General features: G+C 45.3%; 1 protein-coding gene across 3 annotated transcripts in view; it reads left to right on the top strand.

The window, feature by feature from the left end:
- The window catches only part of CDC45 (cell division cycle 45), a 102,483-nt gene extending 89,711 nt beyond the window's left edge, over positions 1-12,772 (top strand). For 2 of the 3 annotated variants that reach the window (XM_029619544.1, XM_029619545.1), the window contains exons 15-19: positions 2,027-2,110; positions 6,254-6,372; positions 6,621-6,697; positions 11,942-12,038; positions 12,589-12,772. In XM_029619544.1, the coding sequence (XP_029475404.1) occupies positions 2,027-2,110; positions 6,254-6,372; positions 6,621-6,697; positions 11,942-12,006 (345 nt within the window). In that variant the 3' untranslated portion in view covers positions 12,007-12,038; positions 12,589-12,772. The remainder of the gene's footprint in view (positions 1-2,026; positions 2,111-6,253; positions 6,373-6,620; positions 6,698-11,941; positions 12,039-12,588) is intronic. The other variant, XM_029619546.1, reaches the window with a different exon arrangement.
- Positions 12,773-13,135: the final 363 nt, after the last annotated feature.

Here is a 13,135-nt window from a genome sequence, read left to right as displayed (position 1 = left end):
GCATACTAGGACCGCCAAAGCAACACCAGCGGTGGAAGGTGACGACCCCAAAGTTGTGCGCTTGTTCCGGAAGGAGGAACTGGCGCCACTTATCCCGGCTATCCTGCGGGAAGTGGGAGTGGACGCTCCTCCGGTGGGGTCTCGAACAGATGCCAAGATGGATCCGGTGCTGTTGGGCCTTACGGGGCCGGCTGTGGCTTTTCCATTTCACTTCTCGGCGACCGATATCCTATTCCGGGAATGGGATACCCCGGAGTTGGGCCTTAAGGTGAGTAAAGCCATGGATAAGCTGTATCCATTGCCGGACGACGCGCTGGAACTGCTTCGTTTTCCTAGAGTGGATGCGGCGGTGTCCGCGGTCATGAAACGGTCCACGATACCGGTCACAGGTGCAACGGCCCTTAAGGATATTCAGGATCGAAAACTAGAGGGCCAGCTTAAAAAGGTGTTCGAGGCTTCGGCCCTGGGGGTCCGTGCGGCTATCTGTAGTAACTTTGCTTTGCGGGCAGGTTTGCGCTGGGCTCAGGTGCTTCAGGCCAATGCAGGTCTCTCGGGAGAAGAGGCGGCACAGGCTGACCACTTGGAGGCGGTGATCGCGTACAGCGCGGATGCTATGCATGACCTACTGCAGACCTCGGCTAGGGCCATGGTCTCGGCGGTTTCGGCACGCCGGCTTCTTTGGCTTCGCAATTGGGCGGCGGATGGGTCATCGAAGGCTCATCTTGGCTCGCTTCCGTTTAAAGGGAAATTGCTGTTTGATAAACAACTAGACGACTTGATGCAGTCGCTAGGAGAAAACAGGGCTTTCAAGCTTCCAGAGGACAGGCACCGGTCCTGAGCATCTTTCTCTAACAGGTCCCGTTTCCGAGGGTCCAGAAAATCGTGGCCGCAGAGATAGTCAGGGTCCTCCTACCGATCTGGCTCCTCGAGATCGACGTCGTGGTCTCAGTCCTTTCGAGGGAAAAAGTTTGGGAGACGGGACGGTCCCGCGTCGGGATCGGGTCCAAAAGCCTCTCAATGAAATGCAGCAGGTCCATTCCCCTCCTCCGGCTCCATCGTTTGTGCCAGAGGTGGGAGCCCGGTTGTCTCGTTTTTAAGGGAAATGGACCAGAGCAGTGTTGACTGGTGTGCAGGCAGTCCCCACCCAGTTAGAGAGTAGCTTAGGCCAGTCCACACCAGTGGGTTGTACCAATCTGAGTGCAGAGGAAGGTGAAATTACCTCTTACCTGATGATTTCTTTTCCTCTAAGGAAGGCAGGCCAATCTACAATCCAACCCTAGGCTGCCTACTGGTGGTCTTTTCAGTTTTTCCTTTGTTGCAGGGATGCTGCAGAGTGTTCGTTGAACAAATCACTTGGAAGCCTGGTAATTGGAAAACCAGCCTGTTATGTTCACTTATAGTTAGTAGTTTTACTGAATCTGGTACTTCCGAGTTGTGGAAGTTAATGGTTCATTGGCAGTTAAGAATCATGGTTCAAGTCTAATCTGTTGTCCACAATTAGCTTTTCTAGACATACTGGCAGGCTGATGGGACAGAGGTATAGATCAGTGATGTCAGTTGTCTGTCTCCATCTGCTGGTAGGAGTGCATAACCCACTGGTGTGAATTGGCCTGCCCTCCTTAGAGGAAAGGAAATTATCAGGTAAGAAATTATTTTACCTTTTAATGGATTTTTCTGGACTGCTTAAATGGCCTACCTCCATCACCTGAAGAGGATGTGTATATGTGCAGGGGAAATGAGAATCTCTTCCTCCATATCTGCTACAAACCCCTGGAGAAACAGAGACTGAAGTGGCCTTTTGGCTAATATCTCTTCTTGGCTTGCAGCTGAGACTGAGAGCCTGTATAATATGGGGGAGGGCCTATGCCATCCCAACCGACTGCGGAAACTATTACATTTAAGCCTCCTGCGTAGGACAAGGTTATAATCTGGTAAATTTGAGTTATTGTAAGGTAGGGCACTGACTGTAGATGGCACTCTTACCCACCTCCTAGCTGCATTTTTAGGAACTGCTTTTATTTTTCAGGGCACTCCAGATGTGAAGATGTTCTCTCAACCAAAGGCCTTGTGGCTGCTCAGTAAATCCTTACTCAAGTCTTTTGTTTGCTCTGTAAGTAAAAGGACAGATGAATGTGCTGAGCATCTTTTGGGATGGAGAGAAAAGGGCATTGCTATTGGGATGAGAAAACTATTACTTTAAGACAAAGAACTACATTTAATTTGATTTATTGCATTTTCTGTAGATTTAATTTCTTCTCCAGCTGAGACTGTATCTGTCATTAGCAGTTTTCCTGCTTTGTCTATGCCTAATGCTTACACTCGTTTATTTCTTTATTTAAAAACACTTATTACCCGCCCTTCCTATGTTCAGAGCGGGGTACAATATGAGAAATATAGACAGAGAGGGAGGCAGGTAATGCAAAATCTTAGGGAGGGAGAAAAAGCACAAGCATGGAGGAGTGAGGTCAGTTACACCAGAAGGTCATAGAAAAGGGGAGTAGAAGACTAGATATCATTTCCTGTAGGGGGACCGGATGGAGTAGTCTGTCATCTTGGCTAGGGAATGCTCTCTTGAAGGAAGTTTTTAGGGCTTTTCTGAAGAGAGGTTTTTTTCTTGTAGTCATCTTATTGCCTTTGGTAGGCTGTTCCATAGGAGTGGTCCAGAAGAGAAGAATGCACATTCTCTGGTTTCCTTGATGTGTGAGTTTTGTAAGCAGAGCATCTAGTAGATTCTGGTTAGATGATCTGAGCTATGGATTTTTATTGCAGAGGAAAACCATGGGGAGTTTATGGATCGAGGAGTGGATGATCCTAGCCAGCTTATATTGTATTCAGTAGGAGATAGGGAGCCAATGAAGAGATTTGAGTATAGGAGTGATGTGGTCTCGCATGGGAGTGCTAGTAAGGAGTTTTGCTGCTGAGTTTTGAATGAGCTGTAATGGACGGATGGCGTATAGAGGTAGACCTGTTAGGAGAGAGTTACAGTAGTCTATCCCTGAATAGTAGGGATTGAAGGATGGATCTGAAATCCGAATATTCGAGAGAGGGCTTGAGATGACTTAGCAAACGCAGTTTGTAGAATGAGGAGTTAGTTATATTTCTTATATGGTTTTGCATAGAGAGAGAGGGGTCAATAGTGATTCCCAAGTTCCGTTCACTTTGGGAGATAGGGATGGGATGGGAATCAAAAGTGATGTGGTTGGGGGGTGTCAGCGATTGGATAGCATGATAACATAATGATTTCTGTTTTCGATGTGTTGGGGGAGGAATAGCCTAGTGGTTAGAGTATTGGGCTACGAACCAGGAGACCAGGTTAGAGTCCTGCTGTCGCTCCTTGTGACCTTGGGCAAGTCACTTTATCCTCCATTGCCTCAAGTACAAACTTAGATTGTAAGCCCTCTGGGGATAGGGAAAATACCTACAGTACCTGAATGTAAACCAATGTGATATGTCAAATCGAATGTAGGTATATAAAAATAAATCATTTATTATCATGTAGCCACTTTTGGATCATTGAAAGGCAGTTATTGAGGAAAGATTCTGTCAGGACCCATGTTTCCTTGAGCAGAAAAAAGAATTTAATATCATCCGCATGGATTTTATAGTGCAGTCCAATGTCATTTAGGGTGCAGCATAGTGGTGTTAGGTAAAGGTTGAAAAATGCAGCAAAGAGAGCCTGATCCTTGGGGCAATCCAGAGCTCAGTGGCGTCAGTGAGGAGGTTAAAGAGTCAATTTGGACTTGTCCTGTTGCCAAGGTATGATGAGAACCAGGCTAGCACTGTACCAGTTATTCTGAAGGTGCATAATCTTGAGAGTAGGATGGAGTGACTGACCGTGTCGAATGCAGCGGAGATGTCAAGTAAGCATAGGAGGAACGAGGAGCCATGGTCAAATCCGCGTCTCACAGTATTGAAGCTAGATAGCAGTAGTATTTCAGTTCTATGGTGCTTCCTGAATGCAAACTGGTATTGAGTATATTATTTGAGTCAATGAAGTCGCAGAGTTGGTTGAGAACTGCAGTTTCTAGTCCTTTGGCCATAAAAGATAGGGTGGATATTGGGCGATAACTTGAAATGATGGTTGGATTCACTGTCTGTTTTTTGATTGTGGGTCTAACTGAAGCTTGTTTTAGGATATCAGGGACTATGCCATGTTGTAGTGATGAATATTTGAATTTGGCAATATACAGAGCAATATTTAGTTTGATCAGTTTGAGTAGGGATGTATGACATGGATTAAGGGGGTTGGACAAAGGTTTTAGGTTGTCTGATCTTTGTGATGTCCAATGTGATGTCTTCAAAGCATTCCCAGGTTGGGTCTTGAATTTCTGGACCACTTTCGGCTTCATTAGAGGTTGAACTATTGAATGTGCTAATGACAATTGCTGTTTTGTTGGTTAAGTAAGTGGCGAATGTCTCAGCAATGCTCATCCCCGGGATGGTGGGAGGAAGAGTAGAGGAGGTCAAGCTTGGGTTGAATATATTCTTTACTGAGGTATATAATTCTGTGGGATTGTTCGCAAGGCTGACTATTTTGTAGATGTAGGATTTCTTTGCAGCAGTGATGGCCTTTGATACTTCAGTTTATCATAGTGAAGAGTTTTAATTGTATGCCTTTCCTCCATTTTCACTTGTATTTTCTTAGCTCACGTTTCTGGTTTTGGAGTGTGGTGTTGTATCATTGTGCAGATTTTGTTCTTTTCATTGCGTGTGGTTTCAGAGGGGCAGGTTTGTCGAGTATGGATGTAAGGACGGAGTTCCAGTGTTCTAATAGTTCTTCAGGTGAGTTCCAAGAGATGTTATCTAGAATTGGAGTGAGGTTGGATGCAAGAGATTTGAGTCAATATGACCCCCGTTTCAAGGTTGTACTGTTTCCATGGGGGGGTGATCACAGGATTTGGGTTTCAGGGCTCAGTTGATAAGGAAGTGGTCGGTCACTCCAAGGAATTTCAGATATGTTTAAGTTCAAGTCATTTATGTGGAAGCCCATGGGGTTAACAAATATTAGGTCTAGGCAGTTGCCTTTTTTTGTGCGTGGGGGAAGAGATGATTTGTTTCCAACTGCATGAAAGCAGGGTGTCAAACATAATATTGGTGGGAGCTAATCTCTGCAAGGCCGGTGGGTGGAGGTTGAAGTCACCTAGGATTATGGTTGTTGATGGATTCAGGTTGAGATTTAAGGATTGCTTTGCACGGGAGAAGAGCAATTTTGGAAAGGAGTCCAGGAGGGCTGTAGGTCAGACAAAGGTTTATGTGGTGGGATTTTAGACTTAACAACTCAAATGGGACAGGTTTAGGGATATCTACCATAGTAAATTTCAGATGGGTTTTAAAGAATACAGCCTTTTCTAGGTCTATGAAATATGAGGTTAGGTGGGCAGCAGTAGTTAAGAATCTGAGTGTCATATTCTTTCAGCCAGGTTTCAGTGACATATAAACAGTCATAGGCAAGGAGGTCATAGATGACAGAGGATTTTTTTGTGATAGATTGTGCATTGATGAGTATAAAGAATAGGGTGGTGGTAGTAGTAGTAGTGAGGATAGGATACATGCTTAACAAATACAGAAAAAAGCCAAAGACCATCTCGGCAGCCCATAGTCTGCAGTGTCTGCCTGTTTTCTTCCATGATTTCAACTTAACATAGGTATAAATAATTATGACCTTTTCATGTCTGCGTCTTAATTAACCACCTTGCAACAGCTACCTCAGATAAGCCCATTATTTTTCCACAATAATTTGCTTTTGAAATGTAAGCATATACTCATAGAGACTGACCCATTGGATCAGTAACAGGTACTGCATGCTGCTATATTGGAATTTATGGTTCAAATCCTTGGCCCAGCTTTTGCTGCTGAGGCAGTGTTCATGGGGGAGGGGGGAGGGGGGGGTTCCCAGAGAGTCTGTAACAGGCGCACATAGTGGTCTGACTTAGGGCATGCGTATCTTGTTCCAAAGGGAGCCTGGCTGAAGGATTGTCCGTGTAAAGGTTGGCCTAGATAAAAAGGGGGAAGGGGTGGGGGGGGATCATTTTTATAAATGTGGGAGATAAAAACCCGAGGTAATCGTGTATGAAGCCTCATTGTGTTGCAGTTCCAGTTGGGGCCGGTTATGATTTACACTGGAGTAGGTGGAGATTGTTGGGCCAAAAATTAGAAAGATTTAAACTGGTAGGCATTTTCTGAAACCTTACTGTAAAATTAATGTGATTTTAAGGCCACCTTTATTCCAAAAAGCGTGTTTTTGTGTGTTCAGACTAGGAACAAGCGCTGTAAGCTACTTCCGCTGGTGATGGCTGCACCGCTTAATGTGGAGAATGGGACTGTAATCCTGGTGGGCATCCCTCCGGTGACCGAGAGCTCTGACAAAAAGAAGTGAGGTTTCCCTTCTTCCCACTGCTGTAATGCTGCTGCTGCTCTATGGTACAGGCTGTGTGCCGACCCAATAACTTTAAATGCATTGGCATTTGCGTCCTTATGAACTGGGAATTTGTTCCTGTGTTCATCTTAATGTTGTGTTAGATAGTGGATGGTGGGGAGGTGGTGCAGTCTGGGCCTGCTCTGGTTTCTAAAGTGAGAGATGATGATTTTGTGCTGAATCTTGTTTCTGCCATGTTTTGTAGCTTTTTTGGAAGGGCGTTTGAAAAAGCTGCTGAGAGCACCAGCTCCCGAACACTGCACAACCACTTTGACTCATGCTGTAAGTGATTTTCATTTTGTTGCTTTTGACCTGTTCTTCTTGGCACAGTTGGAACCAGGGGCTGGGAATAGGGTACCAGGAGCCTTCATTCACAGCTATTTTATTTTATCTTGTTGCTGTGGTGACCGTCCTCAGCTAGGGGGGGCTGCACACCAGGGCTCCTTATAGAACCTGCAATCGTGAGCCCTAAATCTGGTCACTAGGGTTCTCCTAGGACAAGCAGGATGGTAGTCCTCACGTATGGATGACATCATCCGATGGAGCCCGGCACGGAAAACTTTTGTCAAAGTTTCTAGAAGCTTTGACCAGCACACTGAGCATGCCCAGCATGTTGTTATCCGCACATCCACGCGAGGTCCCTCTTCAGTCTCTTCTTTTCGCGGTGCAGTTGCCTCACGGTTCATGGAGCTCTCAAATTCTTTGTTTTTTCTTGATAAGTTTTCAAGTTTTTCCAATTTCCTCATCCTTCGCGGTTGGTGCCTCCTCGGTGCGGTAGGTTGTTTTTCTGTGTCTCTTTCAAATTTGCAGTAGATTCCCAATTTTGTTCGTACAGTGGCCACCAGTCATCGACCGCACGCCATGTTTTTTTCTCATGGTGTCAACCGACCCTTGCCCGCTCCTTCTAGCCTCCTGCGGCCTCCAGTCCCCTCGATACCAGGGGAACCATCTATTCCCGCAGTGTCCTCGAGGCTTCAGAAGCCATCCGAGCCCAGGGCTGATGCCCCTCACGGACCTCGCCCACAACATACTGGCTCCATTGAGGAGGAAGGGCCTTACGACCCTTAGGGTGATGACTCCACGGAGTCATCTTCCGTCTGTTCGGACAACCCCCATCTCGGAGCCCTCCCTTCCGGAGGAACAGCACCGGTCACCCCCGAGGACCTGTCCTTTACAGGATTTGTTAAGGCCATGGCAGAGGCCATTCCCTTTCAACTGCTCACTGAGGAGGATGTGCATCATAAGATACTGGAGATTCTCCAGTTCGATGCTCCTAAGGAAATCGAGGTGGTTCCTATCCGCCGATTTACATTAACTTGTTCAAGATCTTTCATGATTTTGTAGACTTCTATTATATCCTCCCTCAGTTGTCTCTTCAAACTGAACAGCCTAACTTCTTTAGCCTTTCCTCATAGGGCAGCCATTCCATGACCCTTATCATTTTGGTCACCCTTCTCTGAACTTTCTCCAGTGTAGCTATGTCCTTTTTGAGATGCGGTGACCAGAACTGCACACAGTATTCAAGGTGTGGACTCACCATGGAGCAATACAGAGGCATTAAGATATCCTCTGTTTTATTTGCCATTCCTAATTCCTAACATTCTGTTTGCTTTTTTGATCGCCTCAGCACGCTGAGCCGACAATGTCAATGTATTATCAACTATGACTCCTAGATCGCTTTCCTGGGTGGTAACTCCTAAGATAGAACCTAATATTATATAACTACAGCAAGGGTTATTTTTCCCTATATGCATCACTTTGCACTTGTCCACGTTAAATTTTATCTGCCATTTGGAAGCCCAGTCTTCCAGTGTTGCAAGATCTTCCTGCAATATATCACAATCTGCTTGAGATTTAACTTCTCTGAATAATTTTGTGTCATCCGCAAATTTGATCACCTCACTCGTCGTATCCCTTTCCAGATCATTTATAAATATATTAAAAAGCAGTGATCCAAGTATAGATCCCTGAGGCACTCCACTATTTACCTTTTTCCAATGTGAAAACTGACCATTTAATCCTATTCTCTTTTCCTGTCTTATAACCAACTTGCAATCCACAAAAGGACGTCGCCCCCTATCCCATGACTTTTTTTAGTTTTCTTAGAAGCCTCTCATATGGACTCTGTCAAATGCCTTCTGAAAATCCAAATACACATCATCTACTGATTCACCTTTGTCCACATGTTTATTCACCCCTTCAAAAAAATGTAGATTTGTGAGGCAAGACTTCTCTTGGGTAAATCCATGTCGGCTGTGTCCCATCAAACCATAATCATCATGGATTTACCCAAGGGAAGTCTTGCCTCACAAATCTCCTATGTTTTTTTTTGAAGGGGTGAATAAACATGTGGACAAAGGTGAACCAGTAGATGTGGTGTATTTGGATTTTCAGAAGGTGTTTGGCCAAGTCCCGCATGAGAGGCTTTTATTCTTTATAACAGTTTCCACGATTTTTCCCGGCACTGAAGTCAGGCTCACCGGTCTATAGTTTCTCGGATCACCCCTGGATCCCTTTTTAAATATCTGGGTTACATTGGCCATCTTCAGGTACATCAGATGTTTTTAATGATAGGTTACAAATTAATTGAAATTGGTCTGAAACTTCATTTGTTTAGTTCTTTCCGAACCCTGGGGGGTTTACCTTCAGGACCAGGTGATTTACTACTCTTCAGTTTGTCAATCAGGCTTACCACGTTTTCCAGGTTCGCTGAATCATAACCTATGAAACTTTCTCCAGAATAGGTATCTCTACAACATCCTCTTCAGTAAACACCGAAGCAAAGAAATCGTTTAATCCTTCCGCAATGACCTTATCTTCTTAGGCCATCGCGGAAAGATTAAACTATTTCTTTGCTTCGGTGATTGACAAACTGAAGAGTAGTAAATCACCTGGTCCCAATGGTATACCAACTTTTTGTGCTGTTCAGCGGAGCAAAGAAGGGGTTCAAGGCTTTGAAAGTTAAGATTGTGCAGTGGCTGAAAGAGGCCCTAATTTTGGATTATATTTGAAAGGGAAGGGTGCTTCTTGAAGGGGCCAGAGCGTTGGCAGCTTTCTGGGGAAAGTGTCGGTTGGTTTCTCTGCAGGAGATCTGCCGTGCAGCAACTTGGTCATCGCTTCACGCTTTCACCAGACATTACCGAATAGATATTCGGGTGCCCGATGAGGTGCTGTTAGGGAGCATGTGTTGCAAATTGGTCTTTCAGGTTTCTGCCAAGTTTAGGGGAGCTTGGGTACATCCCACTTGTCTGGACTGATCTGGATATGAACAGGAAAGGAAAATTGGTTCTTACCTGCTAATTTTCGTTCCCGGAATACTACAGATCAGTCCAGAGCCCCACCCTATTTAAAGACCGATATCGCAGCTATGGGGCGGATTTTAAAAGCTCTGCGCCGGCGCACCTATTTTGCATAGGCTGCCAGCGCGCGTAAGTCCCGGGGCTTTCGAAAAGGGGCGGGAGGGGGTGGCACCAGCCCGGGGGCGTGGTCGAGGCCTCCGGACCAGCCCTCGGGACCGGAACACGAGCGGGGCTGCCGGCCGGCGTGCGCAAAGTTAGGAAGGGGGTTTAGATAGGGCCGGGGGGGTGGGTTAGGGAGGGGAAGGTGGGGGGAGGGCGAAGGAAAGTTCCCTCCGAGGCCGCTCCGAAATCGGAGTGGCCTCGGAGGGAACTTGCAGCTCCGCTGGGCTCAGCGCGCGCAGGTTGCACAAATGTGCACCCCCTTGCGCACGCCGACCCCGGATTTTATAAGATACGCGCGGCTACGCGCGTATCTTATAAAATCCAGTGTACATTTGTTCATGCCTGGTGCGCGAACAGCGGTTTTTTTTTAAGATCTACCCCTATGTGTATCATAGAGAAGACTGAAACGTCTTGTCATTGTTTAAATTTCAGGGGTTTTGATCCCTGCTGTGGACATAAGGGCTCTAGCATGATTTCCCCATTCACATGGAGGACGGAGTTAGGTTATCTTTTGAATTTTTCTACATCTTGGCTTGGGTACAGGTCAATACTGAGGGACTGCAGGTGGCACTCTAGCTTATGTAGCAGTTTCAGAAAAGTTTTTGTTCTCTGGCTCCATCTGCTGGTGGGGATGCAAAACCCACTTGTCTGGATTGATCCGGGATATGAACAGGAACGAAAATTAGCAGGTAAGAACCAATTTTCCTATATGGGAATTCGTAAGTGCATTTATCCAAAATGGATGAATTTCAAATGGGCCGACTAGATGGACCGTTTTAGTCTTTATCTGCCATAGTTTGCTCTGTTTTACTATATGAGAAGATTTGAATGTGGCTATTTGAAGCTCAATGATCAGATCTCTGTCTGGATTTACTGTGCTTTGGAAATGTGGCTGCTGTTGTCAACCATTCTTGAAAATGAGGCCCTTTGGAAGCCAAATAGAGTGCAGGGCCGGGCAGTTTCTTCCCCATCTGACTCTGTGCTTCCCAAGAGATGGGGGCTGCAGTAACATCCCTGTGGACTCGTTGCTTTCTACCTGCAACAGGCATTTATCCAAGTTATGGATCAGTACAATAAGATTTCTAGAAAGGATGCTAGAACACTCTACTATCCTGAAAGTGTCCAAAATAGCGTGCAACTACTTGAGCAGAGTGGGACATGAATTGCCAGAAAATGCCCCACCCGAACCTCATTGGCTTCCAGTAAACTGAGTTGTTGGGGCCCAGGAGGTTCTTTATTGCTGTCTGCTGTGATTTAAAATTGCACGGCTGAAGCCACATTCATTGCACCTTGTGCTAAGTCTGTGTTGTTCCAAAAAAAGGGCATGGCAGGGCACTAAAATCCCAGATTTCCCCCATGACCTCTGCACTAAGTCTGAGGCTGCTTCTTTTCAGCCCTCCTGGTTCAGAGGAGATATTGTAAAAGCTCTCCTGGGAGCTAGGATTCCTGAAACTGCTGCAAGCTCAGCTCTCCACCTCCACAGCCAGGAAGCCATTCATTATTTTCCTTATTTTTTTTTTTTCTTTTTTTGAGGGGTGGGGAAAACCGGAAGGAGTTTTTGTTCAAAAGTGCTTTATCCAGAATTCGGCAGTAAGTTGTTTTTTGTTGCTGGGGAAATGGTGAAACTAGGGTAAAGTTCTTTTCTAAGTAGACAACAGACAACAATAGAAACGAAATCCAGAAGCCCCTCTGCTAACAGTGCAAAAATCTTATGTTAAATCTGGAGGAAGGGCGAGAGGTTGCACAGGGTGGAACTGCTAGAGAAGGTAAATTCAGTCACTGAATATCTTCATCACTGTGCGGGAGGAATGCAGAATTGGTGAGGGGGAAGGGGTCAGGTGCGTAATGGAGGAAAGTTGCTAAGATGAGGGAAGAGCGCTAAGGAAGGACATTGCTTTCAGCTTCTCTTTGAAAAGAAACCGAAAATCAGATCCAAAGCTATGTGACCACGTGACTACATGAACCCAGACGTGGCTGCGCTTACTGACCTCTCACTGCTTGGTTATCCAGTGTTTGACCAAACTATGCTCTCTCCTTTTCTGATCTTCTTTCTTTCCTCCTCTAGTTATTGAACTGAAAATAGAAGACCGTAGCAAGTTTCTGGATGCTCTGATTTCCCTCTTGTCCTGAAAGGTGTATATGCAGCAGAAAAGCCTTTTTTTGTAAGTACTGGAAAACATTTTTCCTGGATCCAATTGAAAGCCGTTTTGCTTCTGTTAAGGTGCAGTGAGAGAGTTTATAGAAATTCCCTTCCTTCTGGAGAGTGCCTTGAAATCTTCATGTCTGGTTTAGGCAGGATCTCTGTGTAACATCCCAGCTCTCTGCTGAGACTTTGGTTTATTGCTAGCAAGGAGAGGACTGCACATCAGGGCTGAAGTGCATTGGCAGAGCTCTGAATGGGGTAGATCTCTGTACTGGAAGAACCAGGATTGCTCCAGGTCAGGACTGTTGGCTTGGGTTGGGGTGAGATATGATACTGGAATAGTAGGGGTGATGTAGGTCAGGACTGAGGTGCACGGATAGAGCTGTGTGTGGTAACTGAATAATAAGCTGTCAGGGCTGCTGGAGGTTAGAAAACATTGACATTTTCACAATATAAATTTTGCTTTAACTTGCTTTCAGCTATTTAGCTGGAAAAGTGTAGTGTTGATGATGATTATCTGTAATGATCCACATTTTATCTAAAATTCTTTTTTTTTTTCTCTTCCTCAGCAATATGTATGTGGATGCCATACCAGCCTGGCCTGCTCCCTTCCTTTGTATATAGTACAGATATTTGTAAACATTTGATTTTATAATACTTCATTTTATCCATTTTATTGATTCTTTGTAAATTATTGTCAAGATTAGTCAAAACAAAATATTTTGTTGGAATAAAAACATTTTGTTTGCTGTGTTGTTTTGTGACCTGTTCTGTGACTAGCTCCACCATTTTGTGCTATTTTATTTGCTAAAAAAGACAAACTTTTTTTCCAGCAAATGTCCTGGTATACGACCACAGAAAGTTTGAAGAGGGTCCAGAGGCATTGGCTAAAGATTCAGTAGCATCAGGCCCATCTCCCTCCTGCTAGGCACCAGTGCTGGCTGTCTCTTCTGCCTCTCAGGCCTGGTGCCAAATATCTAGCTTAGAGCAGAGCTTACTTCTGCTTGCTTTAGAGCCATGTGCTGGCAGAGCTTTAAAGGGTTGCTGCCTTGGCACTCTGCCTATGGGCACCCAAATCTTAAATCCAGCCTTGCTGCTTCGTTGGATAAAGTATGT

This window comes from Rhinatrema bivittatum, chromosome 11 (genome assembly GCF_901001135.1).
Source record: "Rhinatrema bivittatum chromosome 11, aRhiBiv1.1, whole genome shotgun sequence".
In the NCBI taxonomy this organism is placed as follows: domain Eukaryota; kingdom Metazoa; phylum Chordata; class Amphibia; order Gymnophiona; family Rhinatrematidae; genus Rhinatrema; species Rhinatrema bivittatum.
This window is presented reverse-complemented; position numbering and strand designations above follow the sequence as displayed.